This window comes from Malaclemys terrapin, chromosome 8 (assembly GCF_027887155.1).
Source record: "Malaclemys terrapin pileata isolate rMalTer1 chromosome 8, rMalTer1.hap1, whole genome shotgun sequence".
NCBI lineage: Eukaryota > Metazoa > Chordata > Testudines > Emydidae > Malaclemys > Malaclemys terrapin.
This window is the reverse complement of record NC_071512.1, coordinates 46,709,042-46,733,447: the sequence shown is the minus strand read 5'-3', so window position 1 is coordinate 46,733,447 and position 24,406 is coordinate 46,709,042. Positions and strand designations below refer to the sequence as shown.

The 24,406-nt window shown below is 51.7% G+C and overlaps 1 protein-coding gene across 2 annotated transcripts; it reads left to right on the top strand.

Moving 5' to 3' along the window:
- Positions 1-21,467, top strand: METTL13 (methyltransferase 13, eEF1A lysine and N-terminal methyltransferase). 2 transcript variants are annotated; one of them, XM_054037899.1, is made up of 8 exons: positions 1-276; positions 3,024-3,777; positions 6,268-6,467; positions 10,617-10,812; positions 13,725-13,889; positions 15,573-15,788; positions 16,930-17,061; positions 17,961-21,467. In XM_054037899.1, the coding sequence occupies exons 1-8, from the start codon at positions 124-126 to the stop codon at positions 18,233-18,235; spliced, it is 2,091 nt and encodes a 696-aa protein (XP_053893874.1). In that variant the 5' UTR covers positions 1-123; the 3' UTR covers positions 18,236-21,467. The 2 variants fall into 2 exon arrangements, with proteins under 2 accessions (XP_053893874.1, XP_053893875.1); XM_054037900.1 differs by having other exon boundaries at positions 188-254.
- The last annotated feature ends 2,939 nt before the right edge of the window (positions 21,468-24,406 follow it).

Here is a 24,406-nt window from a genome sequence, read left to right as displayed (position 1 = left end):
CGGACGTAGTGTACCAACGTTCCAGGATCGCGCTGTGGGGGCAGCACGGGCGCACGTGGGGAGAGCCGCCAGTCTGGGCTCGCAGCGCGTCTGCCTGCCAGGGGGACGCTCCCTTCCCCCGCCATGGCCCTGCTGCCCCGCAGCGCGCGGGACTTTGGCTCGGCCCAGTACTGGGAGCACTTCTTCCAGCAGCGCGGGCCGCGCGCCTTCGAGTGGTATGGCGGCTACCTGGAGCTGTGCGCGGCGCTGCACAAGTACGTGCGACCCCGCGACAAGGTGAGCGCGGGGCGGCCGGGGGCGCCTCCGTTGGGTGGGGCCCGAGATCCGGGCCGAAGGGTAGAGCGCGTCCGCGGCTCCCCCGATTCCCGTAGGGCACGGGGCATAGGCCCCCCAGGTAGGGTCAGAAGCAGCCCAGGGAAGAGGGGGCGGGTGAAACCGCTGCCAGGCGGGGGCACCGCTGGATCGCACCCAGAGAGTGGGTGTCACGGGCTCGCTCGGAGGGTGCATCTCGGGGGTCCTGCAGTGTCGGTCCTGGGTCCCTTGCCAATGTTTTTATTAGCCGCTTGGGTAACGCAGGGGAGGGCCTGGTTGTAACGTTGGTGTCTGGCGCCAGGCAAACGGGGGTAGGAGCATGGGGCAGGCCAGGATTAGAATTCAGAACAGCCTGAGTTCAACAGGATGGAAGTCAATAAAACACGTTTAAAGTGCTGCACTTTGGAAGGATAAATCAGATGCACAGCTACAAAAAGGGAAATAACCAGCTGGCCAGTGCAGCTGCTGGAAATGATCTGGGGTTGTAGTGGAATCGCAAATTGGGTCTGATGTAAGACACAGGATGTAATTGTCACACTCTGCTTGGCATTGGTGAAGCATCAACTGGAGTACTGTGTCCAGTTCTGGGTGCCACCCTTTAAGAAAGATGTGGACAAACTGGAGAAAGTTCAGAGGAGAACAACAAAAATGATAAAAGTTTTGAAAACTTGAGCTATGAAGAAAGTTTGTTTTAAAAATGGGCCTGTTCAGTCTTGAGAAAAGAAGGGGGGAGGGGGGGGGGGAGAAATCTTTACCATATTTGAGGACTATTATCAGGCTGTTATAAAGGAGACGGGGATCAATTGTTTTCCATGTCCAGGGAAGGAAGGACAACAAGTAATGGGCTTAATTTATAGCAAGAGAGGTTTAGGTTAGATATTAGGAAAGCTTTCTAACTTTAAGGGTAGTTAAGGTCTGGAATAGGCTTTCAAGGGAGGCAGTGGAATCCCCGTCATTGGAGGTTTCTAAGAACAGGTTGCACAGACACCTGTCAGGGAGTGTCTAGGTTTACTTGGTCCTGCCTCCGTGCAGGGGGCTGGACTTAATAACGTCTCAAAGTCCTTTCCAGCCCTACATTTCTGTGAGTCTGATTCTCTTAGGGCAGGCCCCATATGGACGTGTGAAGAGGTATAGGTGGGACCTGGGCTGGGCTGATCTCCTAGGTGCTGGATACAGAAGATTTCTTTGATCCACATCCCAGTGTCACAATCGGGTGGCTCAAAGCCTAAAACATATGCAAGATCCATCCCAGAACGGAGACTTCCAAATGCTACTTGCTTGGGTGGATGTGGATCCACGACGTCGGTGGGCAAACTACAGCCCATGGGACCGTTCTCCCCTGCCCCTAAGCTCCTGGCCTGGGATGCTAGCCCCTGACCCCTTCCCTGCTGTTCCCTCTCCCCCACAGCCTCAGCTCACTGCGCCACTGGCGCAATGCTCGGGGTGGCGACCTCCTGGGGCAGCGCAGATGCAGAGCCCAGCTTGACCTGGTGCTCTGTGCTGCGTGGTGCGCGGCTGGCTCCAGCCGGGTGGCGCGGCTGCCTGTCATGGTGCAGCCGTGCCGTCAGCCACCAGTGCTCCAGGCAGTGCGGTAAGGGGGCAGGGAGGTGGGGTTGGATAGAGGGCAAGGGAGGCCGGGGATGTGGATAGGGGTTGAGGGGGGGGTCAGAGGGCGGGGAACAGGGCAGTTGAATGGGGGCGGGGGGGTCTGGAGGCATTCAGGGAGAAGGGATGGTTGGATGGGGCAGGGGTCCCAGGGGAGGCAGTCAGGAAGGAGAGGGGGGGTTGGATGGGGCGGCGGGGGGTCAGTTAGGGGTGGGGGGGTCCGGGGGCTGTCAGGGGACAGGGAGCAGGGGTGTGTGGATGGGGCAGGGGTCCTGGGGGGGCCGTCAGGGAACGGGGGGGGGTTGATGGGGCAGGAGTCCCGGGGAGCCATCGGTGCAAGAAGCGGGGGAGTGGGGTCAGATACGGGGTGGGGGCCGGGCCACGCTTGCCTGTTTGGGGAGGCACAGCCTCGCCTAACCGGCCCTCCATACAATTTCTGAAACTGGATGCAGCCCTTAGGCCAAAAAGTTTACCCGCCCCTGATCTACAAGTATGGAGGCAGCTTGTCAGCCAATCCCATGGATCCTCAGCTTATCCAGGCCAGTATCTCCCCATAAGTTGTTTGTTTTGCCTAGCGCTGAGCTAATGGCCCAGCCTGGTGTTGGGAGATGGTGACGAGTAGATAAAACCAAGATCATGACCACTTGTGGTCATAAATGATCACATGCACTTCTTAGAAGAGATGGGGTATGACTCCCTTTATTCTGGCTAAAATCTAGCTCAGATAATCACATCCTGTTTCCCTGAATTCCATGTGCAGTTCAGGTTACGTCCACTCAAGTTCACTGGTTGTTGTGCACTAGTCATCAGATGGTGTCTTCCACCCCGGTGCAGCTATAGTGCAGTGGTGGGGAAGGGATTCCTGCATGTGTGTGTTTAACAGGTCCATGTCGAATGCCTCCTTTGCATGTGGTGAATCCCTTTGTAGTACATTTATTGCAAGATCCCCAAGTGTTGGTTAGTGAGCATTCATGGTGGATTTGTCTCCCAGAGAATCCATTGTTTGCTGATCTCCATGGTGTGTGTATGTGTGTTTGGGATCGTTGGGATAAACAGGACTGTGCTGTGTATCCATAGGGAAACTATTATCTCTTTAAATTTCTCAGGTTCTTGTAGTGGGTTGTGGCAACTCCGAACTGAGCGAGCAGATGTATGACGTGGGCTACCAGGACATTGTGAACGTAGACATCAGCGAGGTTGTGATAAATCAGATGAGGGAGCGGAATGCCCACAGGAGGCCGAAGATGAGCTACCTGTGGATGGACATGCTGCAGATGGATTTCCAGGATGCCCAGTTCCAGGTGGTATTGGACAAGGGCACCCTAGATGCTATCCTGGTTGATGAAGAGGAGGCCACCCTCGAAAGGGTGGACAGGATGTTTGCTGAGATTAGCCGGGTGCTGCAGGTTGGAGGCCGCTACTTGTGTATCTCCTTGGCCCAGGCCCATGTGGTGAAGAAGGCGGTGGGCTACTTCTCCCAAGAAGGCTGGATGGTGCGCGTTCACCAGGTCTTGGGCAGTGAGGACGGAGCGGCCAAGCAGCAGTTTGTTCTGCCCGTTTTTGTCTATGTCATGACCAAGTTCAAGAAGATCCCAGGTTCGGTTCTTCAGATCCTTGAGATCTGCACTGAGGAGCAGGACAAGCCTGTGCGGGTGGAGAGTGCTGAGCAGCTGGTCGAGGCAGTAAAGGAGAGGCAGTTGTATGCTCTGCTGCGCAGCCAGCTGAATAAAAACCCCAGCGCAAGCCACGTCTCTCTCGATCTGTGTGATGCAGATGCCGGGAAACCTCGGTACACTCTGCACGTGGTGGACAGCCCCTCAGTGAAAGCCTCCCGGAATAATCACTTCGCCATCTTCATCAGTGAGTTCAGCTCCTCCGAGAGGATATTTCTCTAGTTGAGATGTGCAAAATGGGGATGAAATCCTGATCCCATTGAAGTCCATGGAAAAACTCCCATTGACTTCAGCGGGGGTCACCATTTCAAGTTAAGCTCTTAAGCCTCTGGTTAGGTATAATAAGATAGGCCTGATTTTCACCAGTGCCGGACACCCAACAACTCCCATTCATTTCCATGGCAATTGCTGGGTGTTCAGCACTAGAGATTGTTTGAGATTTTCCAACTGAACTTATTCTGCTGGCAGATGCGAAGTAGGTGGTATGAAATATTTCACCAAATCTATTACAGACTTTCATTAAAACACAGGCAGGTTTCTCTCTCCTCCCCCCTGCTCCCCAAAGTTCTGGGGATGAGCAGCATTTCTCCAGCTCCCAGAGCTGGGGGCCGGTAGGGAGGCTCAGTGATTCTCCAGCAGCTGGGCTGAGATTTCCCGAGTGAGGGCGGTCAGGAAACCAGAAACATTTTGTTTCAGTTCTCCTGAAATGGAATTTTTCTTTAAATTTGTTCCCAAGAAAAGTTTTCACATTTTTGACAGTTCATTCCAAAGTGGGATGAATTCTCTCCCTCCCCCTCCCAATCCAAAAATTTTTGCAGAAAGATTCCTTTTTTTTTTTTTCCCCAGCTTTGCTCAGCACTTCTGAAAATCAAGTCAGTTATCAAAGATGCCTTTCAAGGCTCCTGAGCCCCTAAATTTAGACACCCCAGTTTTGAAAATCTTGATCTCCAGGAGCAAAAGAACAAAGCACATTAGCTTGCCCCGGTATTGTGTGTAGACAGAGCCCAGTCACTGACCAAAAAAGCAGTGCAGTGGCCTGATACAAAGCCTTAATCGGACATAGGGGACTGGTCATGAAGATGGGCGGTGGGACAGATCACATTTAACTGCCCCATTTTTCATCTCCAAAATGTGCCCATTGGTGTAATCTGAAGATGTATTGGTAAGCACCTGGACTTTATCACATCAGTACTTGAGATAGTTGGATAGCCCCCTACATCAGCTCAGAGAGCAAATACACAATACAAGATACACCTGTTAGCCAGTAGGATCTGATTCTGCCACCTTCCCAATGAGCTATTCCCAACCCCTATGAATAGCCCCATTCATTTCATTGAGGCTACTTATGGAGAAAGATACCAGTAGCTGAGAGTTCTGGTGGCAGAATCTGCCCTCTAGTAAATACACCTCTATCTCGATATAACGCTGTCCTCGGGAGCCAAAAAATCTTACCATGTTATAGATGAAATCGCGTTATATTGAACTTGCTTTGATCCACCAGAGTGCGCAGCCCCGCCCCCCCCCCCCCCCCAGCACTGCTTTACCGCGTTATATCCGAATTCATGTTATATCAGGGTAGAGGCGTAGCAGATGCTGATAATGTCATATGTGTTTATTACTGACTTTCTCTGTGATGCTCAGTCCTGTTGTTACTACCAGGTAAAAGTTAAATAGACAAATTCGCTCTGTTTTAATATCATAAATGCACTCATTGCAGTTACATGCATCCAACAAGGAAAGGCTGTCGTATTTATAGTGTGTACAAACTGCCAGCTTCCTTAGGATCAGCAGGAGCTCTGAAGTAACTCCTTCCTTGAATTTGAGAGCACTCCACTATTTAAAAAAAAACACCATTTGACTGAGATTTCAGTATATGAAATCCAAGCCTCCTTAACAGAATGTAGAAACCTCTCCTCTTCTTAGCCACACACAAAGCAGGTCACACTGGTTAGTGCATTTGTAGTATTCCTTCAGTTGCCTTCTTCCAACCTGTTACCAGTAGTGGAATTAATTTTTCACATTATTAAGGCAGATTTGTCTGCTAGACAATAACAATAATAGATGGCCTGTTTGATTTTCATCCAAGGAGGCAACGTAGTCCAGCGCACAAGGCTGAGAGTTGGGATTCCTGGAGTTTGTTCCCATCTCTGACTCCTTGTGTGACGAATTAACCACTCTGCATCTCAGCTGTCCCATTCATAAATATGGGGCAGATACTTGCTCCACTTTCCAAGTGCTTTGGAATCTACAAATGGACGCAATCCAGAGGAGTGCTAAGTCTTCTTGTTTCATTAGCACAGACTCTAGATACACAGTCCTGCAATGCATTCAAGCCTTCGTGTTACGAATGCATTGGAGGAAGGGGCATCAAAAATGGATTCAATCAAGGGGTGTATTGGCAAAGCTGCCATAGGGCTGCATCTAATTTGTCAGATCTGGAGAAGGTTGCAGTTGTTGTTGTCTTCAGTATAACAGGAGCACGCTGTTGACCGGTTCCAGCTCAATCCAAGCAGCACAGACGTACTGTGTTCTGGAGCTTATCTGTACTAGAGATGATGGCAGTTGCTTTGGCCGCTCCTGGCTAAAGGCTAAGATACATTGGTAGCACTGTACTTCTAGCACCATCCGTTTCTGCCACTGTGGTCTCTGCTCTCCTGACTGCGACCCCTTTCTCCAGTACCGCAGGGCAGAGAGACCGAGTGGCTCTTTGGGACGGAGGCGGGTCGGAAGCAGCTGGCTGCCAGCGCAGGTTTCAGGCGGCTGATAACAGTGGCCCTGCACAGAGGTCAGCACTATGAAGGGATGGAAGGCATCCAGGCAGAGCTGTCGGGGAAGGTGATGGAGCTGGCGCCACCCGGCCTCCCATCCCAGCAGCAGGTAAGTGCTGTTCCCAACAGCTGTGTTCAGGCATCTCCTTGGGCAGAGCTGCAAACCCAGCCTGCGCCCCACACATCCATAGCCAGGCTCTAGTTCCTACTTCAGGGCCTCCTGCTGCTCCCTGTTGCCATCCGTCTCTCTGTGCATTCATGTTCTCCTTTCAGCTGGAAGTGGGATCTAATTGCAAAATGTGATCTGGTTCCAGTCAAGGGAGGGGTTCAGCTCTGGGGCTTAATTCAGCCCAGTATCTAGCTGCTATTTTATTCTCCCTGCCCCAGATCCGGTCACTTCATTTCTTTAGACTGTGATTTTTAGATGCCTTAATTTGAAGGCCTCAACTTCAGATACCCCAATGGGGCTTGATTTTTAGAGGTAGAGCATCTCAAGTTGGGCACCCAAAACCACTTGCCCTATTTGCAAATATTGGCCTGAATTTCTTCCACCTTCCTGTTTTTCTGCAGCTTTCTTCCCACCTCACTGAGGATTGAACTATTCAGCAACTCGTAAAACGTATTATTGCCGTGACTTGTTTCCTGCATCTCAGCTAATAACTAGATAAGTGCTGAAAACACTGGCCAAACTACTGTGCCACGCAAACCTGTCCACTCGTCACGCTCCCCTGTTATTCTCAGCTTTCTACAGCAAATATCCTTCTAATTCCTAAGATGCATCTGGTTCAGCTTGGCTTCTTAAGAGGAGACGTAGAACGGTTTATTGTGCCTCTTTCACTACTGGCAGGTCAAACAGGGATCTGTCCTGGATCAGTTCTGTTCAGTGTCTTCATAAATGATTTGTATAATGGCATAGACAGTACACTGACAACATTTTTGGATGATACCAAAGGGGGATTTTTTGCAGGCGTTTTGGAGGACAGGATTAGAATTCAAAATGATCTTGACAAACTGGAGAAATGGTCTGAAATAAATAGGATGAAATTGAATAAGGACAAATGCAAAGTACTCCACTTGGAAGAAGAAATCAATTGCACAAATACAAAATGGGAAATAACTGCCTAGGAAGGAGTACTGCAGAAAGGGATCTGGGGGTTATAGTGGATCACAAACTCAATATGAACAGGAGTACTTGTGGCACCTTGGAGACTAGTAAATTTATTAGAGCATAAGCTTTCGTGGGCTACAGCCCACTTCTTCGGATGCATATAGAGTGGAACATATTTTGAGGAGATATATATATATATATATATATATATATATATATATATATATATATATATATATACACACACACATACAGAGAGCATGAACAGGTGGGAGTTGTCTTACCAACTCTGAGAGGCCAATTAAGTAAGAGAAATTAATTGGCCTCTCAGAGTTGGTAAGACAACTCCCACCTGTTTATGCTCTCTGTATGTGTGTATATATATATCTCCTCAAAATATGTTCCACTCTATATGCATCCGAAGAAGTGGGCTGTAGTCCACGAAAGCTTATGCTCTAATAAATTTGTTAGTCTCTAAGGTGCCACAAGTACTCCTGTTCTTTTTGCAGATACAGACTAACATGGCTGCTACTCTGAAACTCAATATGCGTCAACAATGTAACATTGTTGCAGATAACGCGAACGTCATTTTGGGATATGTTACTAGGAGTGTTGTAAGCAAGACACAAGAAGTAAGTCAAACAGGCCATCTATATATAGCAGACAAATCTGCCTTAATGTAAAAGATTAATTCTACCACTACTCAGCACTGAAAAGACCTCAATTGGAGTGTTGTGTCCAGTTCTGGGCACCATACTTCAAGATAGATGTGGACAAATTGGAGAGAGTCCAGAGAAGAGCAACAAAAATGATTAAAGGTCTAGAAAACATGACCTACGAGGGAAGATTGAAAAAATGGGCATGTTTAGTCTGGAGATGAGAAGACTGAGGAGGGACATAATAGTCTTCAAGTATGTAAAAAGTTGTTATAAAGAGGAGGGTGATAAATTGTTCTCCTTATCCACTGAGGACAGGACAAGGAGCAATGGGCTTAAAATGCAGCAAGAGAGATTTAGGTTAGACATTAGGAAAAGCTTCCTAACTGTCAGGGTAGTTAAGCATTGAAATAAATTACCTACAGACTTACCTACAGAGGTTGTGGAATCTCCATCTTTGGAGGTTTTAAGAACAGGTTAGACTAACACCTGTCAGGGATGGCCTAGATCAGAGGTGGGCAAACATCCGACCCACGGGACCCTCTTGCCCGGCCCCTGAGCTCCTGGCTCATGAGGCTGGCCTCCCCCTCCCCCCCCCCCCACTGTACTCCTCTCCCGCAGCCTCAGCTTGCCACACTGCCAGCGCAGCGCTCTGGGCAGCGGGGCTCTTGCAGAGCCACGGCCTGACCCGGGGCTCTGTGCTGCGCGGTGGCGTGGCAGGCTCCAGCTGGGCAGAATGGCTGCCTGTCCTGGCGCTCTGGGCAGCGCCGCTGTAGCACTGCCAGCCGCCAGTGCTCCAGGCAGCACAGTAAGGGGGCAAGGAGCAGGGAGGGTTGGATAGAGGGCAGGGGAGTTCGGGGTGGTAGTCCGGGGGTGGGGGGGTGGATAGGGGGTGAGGTGGTCAGAGGGCGGGGAACAAGGGGGTTGAATGGGGGCAGGGGTCCCGGGGGAGCAATCAGGAATGAGAGGAGGGGTTGGATTGGGCAGCGGAGGGCAGTCAGGGGCAGGGGTCCCGGGGGGGACCATCAGGGAACAGGGAGGGGTGGATGGGGCAGGGGTCCCCGGGAGGCTGTCAGGGGGCGAGAAGCGGGGGGTGGGGGGGATCGGATAGGGGGCGGGGACCTGGCCATGCCTGGCTGTTTGGGGAGGCACAACCTCCCCTAACCAGCCCTCCATAAAATTTCAGAAACCCGACGTAGCCCTCAGGCCAAAAAGTTTGCCCGCCTCTGGTCTAGATAATACTTAGTCTTGCCCCAGTGCAGGGCATTGGACTAGATGACCTATTGAGGTCCCTTTCAGTCCTAGATTTCTGTGACTCTGTGAAACTGTTCTGCTGGTCTCTTGTTAAAGGCAAAAGCACAGGAACCAGGCAAAACTGGATTCTATAATCTGTCTTCCTTTCAGATTTCAGTAGATGTGGGAAATCAGATTCAAATCCCCAGGGTTGGACCTGCCCCTGCAGATCTAGTTCCGGGCCTGGTTCTGAGGCAGTTGAAATTGTTCATGAGGTTTCTGGCCAAGCCGTTAGAATTCTCACGAGAACAACTGATTTCCTAAGAATCTTGCCAAATTGGACAACAATCTTAAAAGAGAAAATTTATTTATTTATTTATTTTAGCATCACTGAAAATCAGACCAGATACTTGCTTTGGCCTGAAAGCCAAGCTCTAAACCCATCAGAATCTGTATCCAAACATCAGCCCCTTGGACCATCATACTATATGGGGGCCTGTTGAGCCGGGATGCAGTGCTATTGCCTTGGTCTCCAATCAGCTTAGACAGGGATTGCAGGTGGGAGTTTGTACAATACCAATTAGAACAACATACTGTTGCCGACACAGAGTGCCCGAGGACAGCAACAGCGGGGTCTGTTGGCCGGTGTGCTTCGCGCCAATGAACACACCAGGGTGGAGAAGCAGTCAAAGTTTATTTGAGATCTCAAAGTGGTGCAAGGAGACAGGCACGTCTCAAATCAAGCACACCAACATAAGCAGCCTTTGTCTTTTATACATTTTGCAGCTAAGCCTTTCCCTTCTTCCCCCGCCCTTTCTCACCCCCCTTCCTCCATTCCCACCTCTCCCCCTTTCTCCCTCTGGCTACATTACACGACCTTGGCTGTGCAGCTTGTTCTCACTGTTTCTTTCTGCAAGTAATCTTGTCCTTTAGCTAGAAGCATGTAGGTTTCCCTTATCACTACTGCTTCCCAGCTGCTGGCTTGTGAGGTTAGTAAAGTTTAACATGCAGGGGCTTTGATTCACTTTGGCCTAGAGCGGGGGGGCTTCATCGACTCTCAGGTCTTCCAACCCCCCGAGTTACCTAAGGTGATGCCTAGTGCCACCAACAATACTGCCTTGTGTTCATGGCAGTCTTGTTCTGGTGCCGTTTTCCTATTGCAGTCTCTGGGCTGGTAGCTCTTCCTCTGGTTCTTTCTGTAAAGCTCTCTGGTGTCTGCTGTGTGAGTTAGTTTCCCCCATTGCTTTTCTTTCTCCCCCAGGTGCCGTTTCTCTCTGTAGGGGGGGACATCGGGGTCCGTACCATTCAGCACCAGGACACCAGCGCCATGAGCGGGGAATACCTCATTGAGGACGTAAAAGGGGACAACATGTGCTATTTCCGGCGGCTCATCTTCCTCAGCAACAGGAATGTGGTGCAGTCGGAAGCCAGGTTGCTGTCCAGTGCAGCCCCTAGAGGTGTGTAAACTTGGGCCTAGAAATTTGGGAAAGATTCTCAGGGCTTGGGCAGCACATTAAGGGCTGGGAAGAGTTGCAGTAGACCCAGGAGCCATTGGATGGCTCTGGGCAGCAATAAGCAGGTTGGAAAGCAATGGGAGCACATCATGAGAATAAATGGAACAACCACATTGGGTGACATCTAAGCTCATCGCAGGGGGCCACTGTGGAGAAGAGAGATTGGGGTGTATTGGTCAATCACAGGATGACTATGAGCCGTCACTTCGATGCGGCTGTGAAAAAAGCTAGTGCAGTCCTAGGATGCATCAGGGAAGTGTTAGTACCATTATAGAGGGCACTGGTGAGACCTCATCTGGAATACTGTGTGCAGTTCTCGTCTCCCATGTTTAAGAAACATGAATTCAAGCTGGAACAGGCGCAGAGAAGGGCTGCTAGGATGATCAGAGGAAGGGAGAGCCTACCTTACAAGAGGAGACTCAGAGTGTGGCTTGTTTAGCTTAACAAAATGAAGGCTATGGGGAGATAACTCTCCCTCCTTGGTGTTTAAGGGTTAGTGTTGGCACAAGAACAAATGGATATAAACTGGCCACCAATGAGTCTAGGCTTGAAATTAGGCAAAGATTTCTAACCGTCTGAGGAGTGAAGTTCTGGAACAGCCTCCCAAGGGGATCAGTGAGGGCAAAAAGCCTAACTGGCTTCAAGACTGAGCTTGATGTATTTATGGAGGGGATGGTATGATGAGGTTGCCTACAATGGCATGTGACCCATCTACCATTAGTAAATTTCTCCAATGGGTGGAGAGGGACACTAGATGGGGAGGGTTCTGAGTTACCACAGAGAATTCTCACCAGGCAGACACCTGGGAAAGTCTCGCTCACATGATCAGGGTCTAACTGATCGCCATATTTGGGGTCATAAAGGAATTTTCTCCTGGGTGACACTAGGAGTGACTGGGGGTTTTTCACCTTCCTCTGCAGTGTGGGGCATGGGTCACTTGCAGGTTTAAACTAGAGTAAATGTCAGATTCTCTTTAACTTAGGGTAGGTCTTCACTTACTTCCTGGTTCGGTGGCAGGCAACCAATCTTCTGGGATTGATCCCGGAAGTGCTTGCCGTCGATGCCAGTACTCCAGCTCGGCGAGAGGAGTACGCGGCATCTACGGGGGAGCCTGCCTGCCGCGTCTGGACCCGCGGTAAGTTCGGACTAAGGTACTTCGAATTCAGCTACGTTATTAACGTAGCTGAATTTGTGTACCTTAGTCCGAAGTGGGGGGGTTAGTGTGGACCAGGCCTATGTCTTTAAATCATGATTTGAAGATTTCAGTAACTCAGCCAGAGGTTAGGGGCCTGTTACAGGATTGAGTGGGCAAGGTTTGTGTCCTGCAATGTGCAGGAGGCCAACTAGGTGATCACAACAGTACCTTCTGACTTTAAAGTCTATGAATATGTTCTCTAGCCTCTTGTCCTTTCTGATTTTAAAGGACTCCAATGATGGAGCTTCCACCACTTACCTTTATGATTTATTGGTGGTGTCCATGGTGGGTTATGCACTTTCCAAAGCTCAGGAAGAACGGTCCCTGCTCAGAGAAGCTGGTATCCTCAGGAGATTAGCCCACAGTCCAATCCTGCATCTTTTGCTGTGAGGAAACATTTTCTGGTGTGCATCTTATGTTTCCCTTTTCTTAATTCTTTCTCAGTGCTCCTAGTGGTGCTTCTAAACCATTCTTCAACCACCACCACCTTCAGCTGAGCGAGGGCAGGCAGTCTTAACAACAACCTGATGTAAAGTCCCAATCTGAATATTACTGAGCTGTTAGATGTTTAGTGGGACTCAAGAGAGATGGATTGTCGTCTCAGGCCTGATGCCATCTCATGGCTGCCAGGAGCAGCATTTTAATTCATTATGGGAAGGACAAAACAAAACCCTAAGGACGAGGGAGAGTTGGACACACTGAGAATAAGGCCTGGTCTACACTGGGGGCGGGGGAGAGGGGTCGATCTAAGTTACACAACTTCAGCTACGTGAATAACGTAGCTGAAGTCGATGTACTTAGATCTACTTACCGTGGTGTCTTCACTGCGGTAAGTCGACAGCTGATGCTCTCCTGTTGACTTCACCAGGGTGAGAGGCGCAGGCGGAGTGCCGGAGTCGACGGGAGAGCGCTTGGCAGTCGATTTATCACATCTAGCCTAGATGCGATAAATTGACCTCCCCCACTGGATCGATCGCTGCCCGTCGATCCAGTGGGTAATGTAGACAAGCCCTAAGAGAGTAAAACTGATAAATCCTGACATGACAGTACCGCTAGCCAGTCACAGCAGCCACAAGGTCCTGGTTGAATTGACATGAGAGAATGAGACCACGCCCCATGTTTTCCTGTTGGCAGACACCTTTGAAGTCTTAGCTGCCTGTGAACAAATGATCAGAAATAGTTTTTCCCAGGGACTTGTAAAGGGGACAGGTGATGGAGTCCGTGCTGCAGGGGAGGTGGGAGAGTTTGGAGATGACGTGTGTACAGACTGGAGGGGAACGAGGCTGGTATCAGAGGTCAGTGGGTGTGGGGCTCCAGTCGCCCAGGCAGGTGAGTATGAAGGCGTGGGTGTCTGTTTGAAATGTTGGAAAGGGAGCAACAAAAGGAGTTAGCCACAGCCAGAGGTAGGACTGCAGGCTTGGGGAAGGGAAGAGATCATCCAGCCCCTTTGAAAACCTAGCTACAGTCTGACCCTAAGATGAACCCCTAATGGATACAGCAGAATGAAATGAGCCCTTCTCCAAGCTTCTGCATAGCCACATGGGGACTTAGCGGCCCCTCTCCCCCAAGGATATGCCCTGCTGTCCCCAGTGCTTGTCAGGTGTGCCAGCCCCTCTGCATGTCTGCCTGGGCATCTGGCTAATGTGTCTCCTGTGTTCAGGCCAGAAGAAGCGGAAGAAGGACAAGAAGAAACAGGCATCTGGCTCCACCAAGGCCCCCCCAACATCAGCTTGCCAGGCCATTGACAGGAGCTACCTCTGCTGTGAACACCATAAGGCCATGGTTGCGGGACTGGCTCTGCTGAGAAACCCTGAGCTTCTACCAGGTGCGAGGCCCATGAGCTAAGAGAAACGACCGCCCCCCGCCATAGGAGAGGGCAAGTCCCTAGTACAAGTCTTCCCTGCACTTGTACCTGGTCTAGTCAACTCAGAGTCAGGGACAGCTAAGGGGAGGGGCGAGTGTCTCCATCAGTGACCGAATGGCAGGGCAAGCCCAGGGACTCCTCTCTGACTGCTTCTGGTGCTAGTCCGTCCATGTCCTCTCCCTATCCCAGAGGTAGGGGTGAGTCTCTGGTGCCGTCTGGACACGTTGTGGATAGTGCTGTAGCCTCCCCCAGCATGAAAGATGCTACAGAAACGGCAGACGTTCGTTTTGGTATGGAGTGGCTGCGGAGGCTAGAGCTTAGAGCAGGAGCCTTGGACTCTGGGCTCCTGGTTTCTGTTCTTGGCGCTGACACAGAGTGCTTATGGGTTGATGTCTGTGCCCCAGCTCCCCTGTCTGTAAAGCAGCAAGGACGACACTTGCCCACGTCCTGCCAGAAGGGAGGGGAAGCTCTGCTAGCTCAAGCTCACCAAGTGCTTTGAGATCCTCCCGTGGCAGGCCCTGGAGGAGCGCCAAGCACTATTGGTCAGAGAGAAGCTCCTTTGCCTGGATTTCCAGTCTCGTGGATGGGTAACTGGGGGATGTTGGGTTGGTGAAGTGCTTCTGGCTGGGCGGGGGGACTGGGTGCTAGCCCTAGGGTCTTCTGGTGCTCTGGGTTAGGGCGCTCACCGCCTGTCGCTACAGAGCCAGTTTAAAAGGCTGGCGAGGTCAGTAAGCAAAACAACTAGCAGGCATTGTGTACGTCCCAGGCCCAGCCAGCCGTAGCTACTTGGTATTGCAAAGCCAGGGGAGTTTCAAGGCCTGGTAGGTTGCATTGTCTGAGCTGAGCAGAGGGTGGTGGCCTGGTGCCTGTCTTCCTGGCTCTATTGCTCGCTCGCTCGCTATCCTGGGTGCTCCCTTGCGTTCCCATTCAGCAGCTGATGGCCTGGTAGCTGGTGGGCAGCCACAGCGTCCGCGAAAGGCTCCTGCTGTCTCAGGATACCAAGAGCTGAGCAAAAGCAGCTCTACCCCCAGCCAGTAAGGCAGCGACAGCAATGGGGACGCCAAGGTGTTGGACAGGAGTCCCTCGACTGCCCTGAACTTCCCTGACATGTACATCCCTGTTACATGGGTAGCTTCTGTAGGAGCCGAGTTGCCGGTGGCTTGAATTTCCTTGGACAGTCGCCTGCAGTCGATCAGCTTTGTTCTCACCCTGAAACAGAGGGAAAAGGGGTGAGGGGCCTGGTTTCTGGACTCCATGGGGACCCCAGTGTGCAGCTGGAGGGCCAGATGTGGCCCGTATTAAAATGAAAACTTCCCTCTGAAAGCTTTCTAGCTAAATCCACTCAAGGAGGAGAGGGAGCAGGTGGGGAGGAGATGGGTCCAGAGCAGCAGAGAGCAAACTGAACCCAGCTGCAGGAGGGAAAGGGTTAAAGATGTTTGTTTTAGATGGTGCATGGATGAAGAAGCAGCTTCCCTGTCCAAGCTCTACCCCAGCAGGGACCCCCTTGCCTAGCGAAGCCAGATGCAGTGGTGGGTGGAATGTGAGCATAGTGTTCTCCTACACTGACCTGGAGGCGGCAGCGTGGAGCACAGAGGGTTCATGTTGCCATGGCAGTTAATTTCCCAGCTTGCTTCCTGCTTGCAGGAGCCCAGCTCTCGGTGCTGGTGATCGGGCTGGGCGGGGGCAGCCTGCCTCTCTTCATCCACGACTATTTCTGCCAGTCCCGCGTCGAGGCGGTTGAAATCGACCCCTCCATGCTGGAGGTGGCTACCCGGTGGTTCGGCTTTTCCCAAGGCGACAGGATGAAGGTTCACATCTCGGATGGCCTGGACTACGTGGCCAAGCTGGCAGCATCGGCGGGTAATGGGCAAGGGTCCCTGCAGACTGATGCATCCCTGAGGCCCCCCCATCCTGCCTCCCCACTCTTGAATGCTGTGAGAGGATGGTATTGGTTCCACGCCTGTAGCTGCTAGCCAGGGTCACTGCAGAGCAGTGCTGAGCACTCTCTTTGCTTCTTGACCCTGGGCACTGAGCACAGCAACCCCAACGCCCATCTTTCAAGCTCCTTGTGGTTGTTTAGCCTTGTACCTCACAGGGATGGGACGAGGGGATGGGGAGACTCGCTGTTCCGGAGATCCCACTAAGGCAGTGCCCAATGGGGTGGTGGGAAGAGAGATCTGATGATGATACCTCAGTGGACAACTCTGACTCATACCCATCCCTTTCTTGTTGATTCCCCTACTCCCCACCCAAGTGTGTCCACACGACCTCTCTCTCCTCTGCCCAGTCCGTCCACGCTAGCCCATCACTGCTTTACCATCAGCCATTTAATTTGTATGTAACACACACGTGAGCTGAGGTGCCATTAGCAAGGTGTGGAAGGTTATCTGATTCTCTTCCACCTGCAGCCATTAGCATCATGAGCTATGATCTTTTCAGCTCTCCTAAGCTAAGCAGAGTCATCCTTTGCTGGTATGTGGATGGGAGATCTCCAAAGAGAACCCAAACGCTGGAGAAAGTGGTGGGGGTGCATCATTGGTTGCATTCTTTCCCCGGTCCCTACTGAATTAATGCCACAGCCTGGCATTGGGGGGTCACTGTGCTGCAGGAGGGCTCATCTTTCTGGCAAGATGTCAAATGGGCGGTGTGACCACTTGTGGTCATTTAAAGATCTCCTGGCCTGGTACCAAATTCCAGCCTGGCTGCCTGTAGTTCCAATGTGACACAGTGTTCTTTGCTTCCTCTGTTAATTGTTGAGCGGCTGCCACACCCACTCCAGAGGTGGCTGCATTTCTGTGGAAAGGGAGACGACTCCTGCAAGTGTCATTCATAAAGCCTTGGATGGAAGCTGTTGTGCAAATGGCAGAAGAATCTCTTTTAACCTTCCACCTTTTATCTCAGCCACTCGCCCAGTGACTATGGCAGTGAGCAGTGCTTGGCTCATCCCACGCTATTGCTGCCTTGCTCTTTGGACGCTAACTGGGCTGTTCTCCTTCCGCAGCACCAGCCCGGTACGATGCTGTCATGTTCGATGTAGACAGCAAGGATCCCACCCTGGGAATGAGCTGCCCGCCCCCAGCCTTTGTGGAAACGTCCTTCCTGCAGAAGGTTAGAACCATCCTGGCACCGGAAGGTATGGAAAGGCTGTCTGACAGCCTCGCATGTGCGCAGATGCCGCGCTACGGCACCTGCCTCCCAAATGGCTGTCTCCAGGTGTCAGCACCCTCTTAGTCTCTTCATGCTGGAAGAGAGCAAGTGTGACCCTAGTGGTGAAAGCTGGGCGCTGGGTGGCAGGATCCCTGGGTTCTGTGCCTGGTTCTGCCACTCAGTGGCAGAGCAGCCTCTGTGACTCGGCCCCATTCTGTAAAACAGAGCGAATAACGTCCATCTGACGGGAGGCTCAATGGCATAACGTTGATGAGGCAGAGGCAGCTGCTCAATGGATGTACAGGGCGGTGTGGGTCAGATTGCAATGCCCTCCCCCAGGATGACTAGCACCTTGCTCCATGAATGGGCCTGCTGATACCAGTGGGTCTGCTCATGGAGGAAGGGGCAATGAGGGATGGCAGGCTGGCCCTGTGTATGCTCAGTGATTCGCTGGCATTAGCAACAGCAACGGGACCCTTCTGCTAGACACTGGAATCGGCTGCTAACTAGCTGCAGGCCCATGGCTGCTCTGTACGGGCCTCTCTTCGTTTGCGCTGTGTGCCAAGACTTTCACCCACTTGGCCTTCGGTGCTGGTGCTCTCAAGCTTTACCCAGATGAGGGCCATGGTGCCTTCTTGCTGTTAATTCAGGAGCTGCACCTAATGGGCATAAATGGAGCAGACTGAGGCTGAAAGCCTGGCCATGCTGCTGCTAGACCGTGAGTTCCAGCATGCTTGGCTGCTTGCCTCCAGTTGGAGCTCAGCCTGCTGGGATCTGTAGTCCCCCAGAAGCGCCTCTATTGGTGCAGAGGGTGGAGTAGGTTGCCTCTGACCACTCCAGTTCCAAACATGCCTGTGTTTTCGGGTCTCTTTCCCCATGCTCCAGGTGTTTTTGTGCTCAATCTGGTGTGCCGAGACTCCCTGCTCAAAGACTCAGTTCTGGCTGCCCTCAAGGAGGTCTTCCCTCTGCTGTACGCCCGGAGGATCGAGGGGGAGGTCAACGAAATCCTGTTCTGCCAGCCGCACCCTGAGGGGAAGCTGGCTGCCCCAGAGCTCCTGGAGACAGCTAGGACTCTGGAGAGGACGCTGAGGAGGCCCGGCCAAGCGTGGGATAGCTCCTATGTTCTGTCGGACATGCTGAAGGCAGTGGAGATCGTGTGAGGGTTACCCGCCTCGTCTGGGTTACCCGCCTGTGCTCTCGATTTGGAGAGAGGAGCTGAATGCAGTTGTGCCGTCTGACTGTAAACACTGCAAGTGAATAACGGTGCCCTCCAGCGCCTCACATATGTGCTCCTCCCGGCTGCTAGGGCCGGAATGGTGCCCCTCAAGCAGCCTGTCCGAGGGGAGGTGGGATCCTGGGAGGGAAAGCCTCCCTCTGGGGAAAAAGGGAGGCTGCCAGCCATAGTGAAAGGAGTGGGGCGACCCCTGCGCTCCCCAAAAGGGTCTCAAGGCAACGGCCAATGGTGTGAGAAGTTCTGTTCCTTCTCCGAGTGGCTGAGAGCCAGCTGATTAGGGGAATGGGGCCTGGTCTAGCTCTACTCCTTCGGCTCCTTATTGCTGTGGAGTCCAGTCCCCTGGGCACCAGCGCCGGATGTTTGCCGCGGGAGCCTTCCCCGCTCTCTGCTTTTAAAATAAAGGTATTTTTCCTTGGCAGATGTAGAATTGGGGAAGCAGGGCCTTGGGTGTGGAGTGGGAGGCCAGCATGAAGGGTGGGAGGTGAGGGCCAAAGCTGGTAGGCTGGGGAAAAGTGAGGAAGTCCATCTTACAACAGGGGGCTGCCTGGGTCTGTGACTGACCCCCAATCCCACCTGTCTCCTGTGTCTGTCCACCTGACTCACCTATATGCAGTCTTGTCACTAGCCCTGCCTGCCATTTGTACGCTCTCACCCCAGCTCTCCCTTCAGGTGAATAGGTGGGATCTGAGGAAGAGCTAGGCCCAGCTCTGATCTCCACTGGCCTGCATGGCTCTTTCTCACTGAGGTCAGAGGGAGTCCCTGCTCTGTAAGGATGTTAGAATTGGGTCCTGGGTGGATCTGTTTGTACTGCAGTGGCTACAACCCCAGAGCATGTGGTGAACATCTGATGTGTCTTTAAAAATGCTCTCAGCTAGCACCGGTATGTCCTCCTGTGTCGTCCTCAGACTGTCAAAAAGCTTATATTCTTCCTGGATCAGTGTCATACTGCAGCTACCTCTGGGCTAGAGCATAGCTAGGTTGAACAGTCCATAGCAACCTTAATGGTGTTTTGTGTGATGAGACATGGAGAACTCAGTGTGCTGAACTAGGATGGCCTGAATGTAAACACTTGCCTTGTCACATCAACCCACGCTGGCTCTTCCTCCTAGGAACAGTGCTCAATGATGGTCCTTTGTCTGAGCACTCGGGGCTTTGTCTTTGCATTGCTCCTAAAACTTGGCCCTTCTTCCAGCACAGCAGCTGGCTCAGTGCAGCTGCTGCAGGAGGGATGTCACTGCCTGAATTAGCACCATGCTTCCTGCTGCACAAGTGCTATGCCTGGGGGTGTATCCTATCCAGGTGTGAAACAGACTCAGCACTGCTGGCCCTTGGAGATCTGCCCAGGTCAAAGCCTATGGGGCTGGGGCTGCAGGCAGATGTGACTTGGGAGTGGAAATTGTGCCCCTGTAGCCCTGAGAAACAGACACAACAAAATTAATTTCCCTTAGGCTACATCTACACTACGGGGGGAGTCGATTTAAGATACGCAAATTCAGCTATGTGAATAGCATAGCTGAATTCGACGTATCGCAGCCGACTTACCCCGCTGTGAGGACGGCGGCAAAATCGACCTCTGCGGCTTCCTGTCGACGGCACTTACTCCCACCTCCGTTGGTGGAGTAAGAGCGTCGATTCGGGGATCAATTGTCGCGTCCCACTGGGACGCAATAAATCGATCCGCGGGAGGTCGATTTCTACCCGTCGATTCAGGCGGGTAGTGTAGACCCAGCCTTAGTACTAAAGACAAAACTCAAATAGCACCAAGTGGCCAGGCCCAGGGACCTGCAAGCCTTACCCCAGCATGCTGTGCTGTTGGTCGGCTCTCTGGTCCACCTTAAGGCATCCCTCAGAAGGAGGTGGGTGCTTGATGAAGGACCTCTAGGCTACAACTGCCACCTAGCCCCACATCAGCCCAGCACCCAGTCATTCCTCTGCGAATGCTGCTAGAGCCCATGGCACTCGCTCCCATTGTCTGTCAGCCCCTTCCTGCCAGCATCAATACTGCCTCCCCCTCAGGGGCTGTTCCTACCATCCTAGGCCCCAAGCCGGGATGCCAGGTGTGATTGGTTAAGGCCTCGGCACCAGCCCAAATGCCATTTTGCATAGACCTCTCATAGACTCAGGTGCCACCTGCCACTTCTGCCCTAGGCCTCTGGAGCTTTCACCTCTGTGAGAAAGGAGGGTATCTAGCCACCAGCCCTGAGACTGACCCCTCTGCGTTAATACTGGAGGGGGGGGGGTGCTGGCCTGACCCCTGCAGAAGTGGGGCAATGGCCTCTCCAGCAGAAGGGATGGGCTTCAGGGAAGCAGAAGTGAACTCTTTCTGGGGAACAGCTGATGGAAGGTGGGGGGGAGGGAACCAATGGGGGACTCCAGCACTACTGCGTGGGCAGTGCTCTAAGAGAGCAGAGGCATCAGTGGGTGTTACCAGCTGGTAACTGATTGGATCACCGTATGCATAGCCAAGGCTCTGTGCACACAGAGTCCCTGTGGCCACCTCCCTCCAGGAGCGAGAGTCAGCTAGCGTCAAGAAGAGGTGCCCAGGACTGAGTGAAGTGACTGAATAAAAAGGTGAGGGGAAAGTGCAGCCAAAAAATGAGCAGCAGATTCTGGAGAGGGTGTTGCGGGGGTTGGGGGGCTGCTGGATGGCGATGACCATCTGAGCCTCCCTCTCGCCATAGTCCTTCCTTTGCCTTGCAGGTTAACAACAGATGCACCTGAGTCCCTTTGAATTGTTCCCCTGCGCTATCCATACCTGGACATGCTACTCTCAGAAATCCCAGATCCTCTGCCCCCAAAGGAGCCCTGTAGCCCAGTTTGCCAGTTTTACCTCAAACCACTGCTCCTGTATAATACACAGCACTTGTGAGCACTTAGAATAAAGCCAAAGTAGGTTTATTTGGAAAGAACAGAGAGTTAACAGAAACGAGAGTGCTGGTTACAATACAAACCAAAACAGGCACTTCTCAATAGTTCCCTTTCCTTTCTAAAAAAGTTGGTTCTCCCCTCCACCCCCCTCAAGCACACTCTCAATATCCATTATTCCTTAACTATTACCCATACAGACATCTCTCAATGGTTATGAATCTTGACAAAATTATGAGCTTTCTGTAGCTACCTGACATGTTATGCTTTATGGATAAATATTCTGTAAGACATGTTTGATGTAGTGAGTTTGTCAAGTCGCAGGTGAGGCTTGTTTGCAAAGAACAGGACCCTTTGTGACGAAGCCTCTGTTACAGTGACTCTGGCCTTTTTGTCTAAGCATAGGCTATGCAAATCTCTGTTCTGCACCTCTCTTGTGGGACCTGGCCTCTACTATCTGGAGGGATTTTTTTTTTATTCTTGAGGAAGGAAACCAGCTGCCTGAAAGCTGCCTTTGTTCCACTCCAACTGCCCAAGTGTCCCAGCAGCTCTCAGCCAATGACACTGGCGTGGGACAGACTAGGCAGGGGAACATGGCAGTGAAAGGCTCTGCAGCCCATGGCCAACTCCAGAGCCAGGCACTTCCCTGTCCAAGGCACTCTGAAATACTTCCCTGATATTCTTTGCACTTTTTACAAACCAGTGCTGGTGAGAGGCAGTGGATTAGCCCATAGTGGGGCTTTGAGCACCCTGCCTTTCCCATGTTGCTAAAGGGGAAGGACATCTTGGCTAGAGACGGGGGGGGGGGGGGGGGGAGGGGTTTCCAGCATAGCAAAGGTTGGAAAAGGCTGAGAACTGCTGAATTATTTATTATTGAGCTGTAAGGGGATCAGCCAAGGGACAGGACTTCCTGAGTGTCTTTCTAAACACAGATGGAAGTCTCCACCCTTCTGAAAACCAACATCAGTTTACTATCAAGCAGCCGAGCTGGGCTTGGAAAGCATGACCAACCCATTGGGCTACCCAACAGGGAGAAGATTTCTGACACTAAAGGGCTCCTCAGTCTAGCAGACAATGGCATAATGAGATCCAGTGGCTGGAAACTGAAGCTAGACAAATCCAGACAAGAAACAAGGTGCCAGGGTTTAGCAGTGAGGGTAGTTAACTGTTGGCTGGAGAGGGTGGATTCTCTATCACACGGAGTCTTAAAGGGAACATTGGGGGTCTTTTTAAAAGAGCTCCTCTAGCTCAATCAGAGGCTATAGGCTTGATATAGACATTAGTGGGTGGAATTCTCTGGCCTTATTATGCAGGAGGTCAGACTAGATGATCACAATGGTCCCATCTGGCCCTAAACTTGATGACTTTAGGTTTTCATACCATGCCCTTCACTGCAATGCCTGAGTGCCTCCAGAACTAGGAACTAGGACCCAGATCCACAAAAGTGTTTAGGCTCCTAAGTTCCATTGATTTCAGTGGAATTTAGAAGCTTAAATACCTGTGAGGATCTGGGCCAATGGTCACAGTGGAGTAGGAAGCAGGTATATGGAACGGCCCCTCCTCCCCCCCATTCACATGACATGAGACTCAGCCCCTAGAAGGTCCAGTCTGTGTTTTCCTTATGCTGCAGGGAAATCTTCTTCCTGGCACTGGACAAACAATCCACTTTGCTCAGCTCCGTTCCATTTGCTGGCTTGGGAGGGAATTTTCTCTCTGTGATGCAGCGTTTCTAAAGCATGCAGGTTTGCTGAGATCTGAGCCCTTTTCAAGCTGGCTGTAGCCCCACCAGGTCCCACCATCTGCAATATGCTTCATCTCAGAGCTCTTGGGAGTTGGTCGTTCTTTGTTAGGGAACCCTCTATGAGCGTTCACCCCCACCTTTCCCTTGCCCCTCTCAAAGGCCCTGTGTTGTAGCAAAGTTCCTTGGGCCGAGGAGGACTGGAAGGGATTCCCTCCAAAGTGGATTAGCTGGGGAGGTGGTGGTGTAAAGTCTAGCAAGTTTCTTTCTTCCCAGGACTGAGCACACTGGCTGTGCAGTAGCTTCCAGCCCCTACTTTCCCAGGGAACAAGAGAGGTGGGGTGTACTATTTGGGGCTGCTGGGCTGGGGCCTTTACTAAAACTCAGGAGTTGCTCAGGAGGAGAGAGTTACAGCGAAGGGCTGTTAATGAGGACAGTTTACAGCAGCTATCAGGAAATCGACCTGGGTGGAGCATCAGTGCTGTTTACTGACTACATGAGAAGAATGGGGCTCTCTGCCCTTCCCCAGAAGCACCTCTGCATTTGAATTCCTTAGCAGGGCCAGATTCTGAGCAAGTATTATTAGAGAAATACCTCGTGTCCACAACCAAGATCATCGCCTCGTTGTGCTCAGTGCTGTACAGACACAGAATGAGAGACAGTCCCTGCCCAGGGAGTTTACAGTTTAAGTAGACAAAAAGTAGGAGGGGAAACTGAGGCACGGGACAGGGAAGTAACTTGCATAAGCTTATCCAGCAGGCCAAGCCAGGAATAGAACTGCGGTTTGTTGGTGCCAAGGACTCAATCCACTGTACCACACTGCCTCTCAGTTGCATTAGAGTTAAATAGTCAGCATAGAGAGGGAGCCATGGGACAGTCATGGAGCTGGGGGCTGGAGATGCTGCTGCTAATCAGAATACTTCATTTGTTTCAGTTCAGCATGCCAAAGATTTCATGGAGTTGGCAGGCCAGGGCCAGAAACTTTTGGGGATTGCTGGTCGAGTGGTTGGAGCACAGCTGAGAACACCCTTACGAACGGAGCTAGTTCCTGCCTCACCAGCAGAGGGCACCAGCAGAGGGCACCATGTAACCTACAGGACGTCTGATAGAAATCCCCGAAGCCATAATTTATAGAGACCTCCTTGTATTAAAAATACAGTTTCCACTGCTGCTACACGCCACTACCCCTCACCACCTCTCTTCTCCGGCCAAGCTCTGTTCTCTTCCCCCCACTAATTCTCCATCTCTCGACAGGTCTGAGCCCTGTTCTCGCCCCCTCACTAATTCTCCATCTCTCAACCTGTCTGAGCCCTCTTCTCTCCCATGTACTAATTCTCCCTCTCTCAATCTTTCAGCCTCAGTTTTTCAGTGCTTTGCCAGCAATCAAACTCAGCCAAATGCCTTGTGGGCAGGTGTATAATGTGAGACCATGATTATGATAATCTGTATTTTGGTAGTGCCCACCATATGCTCAGAGCTTTAAAACCCTTCTGC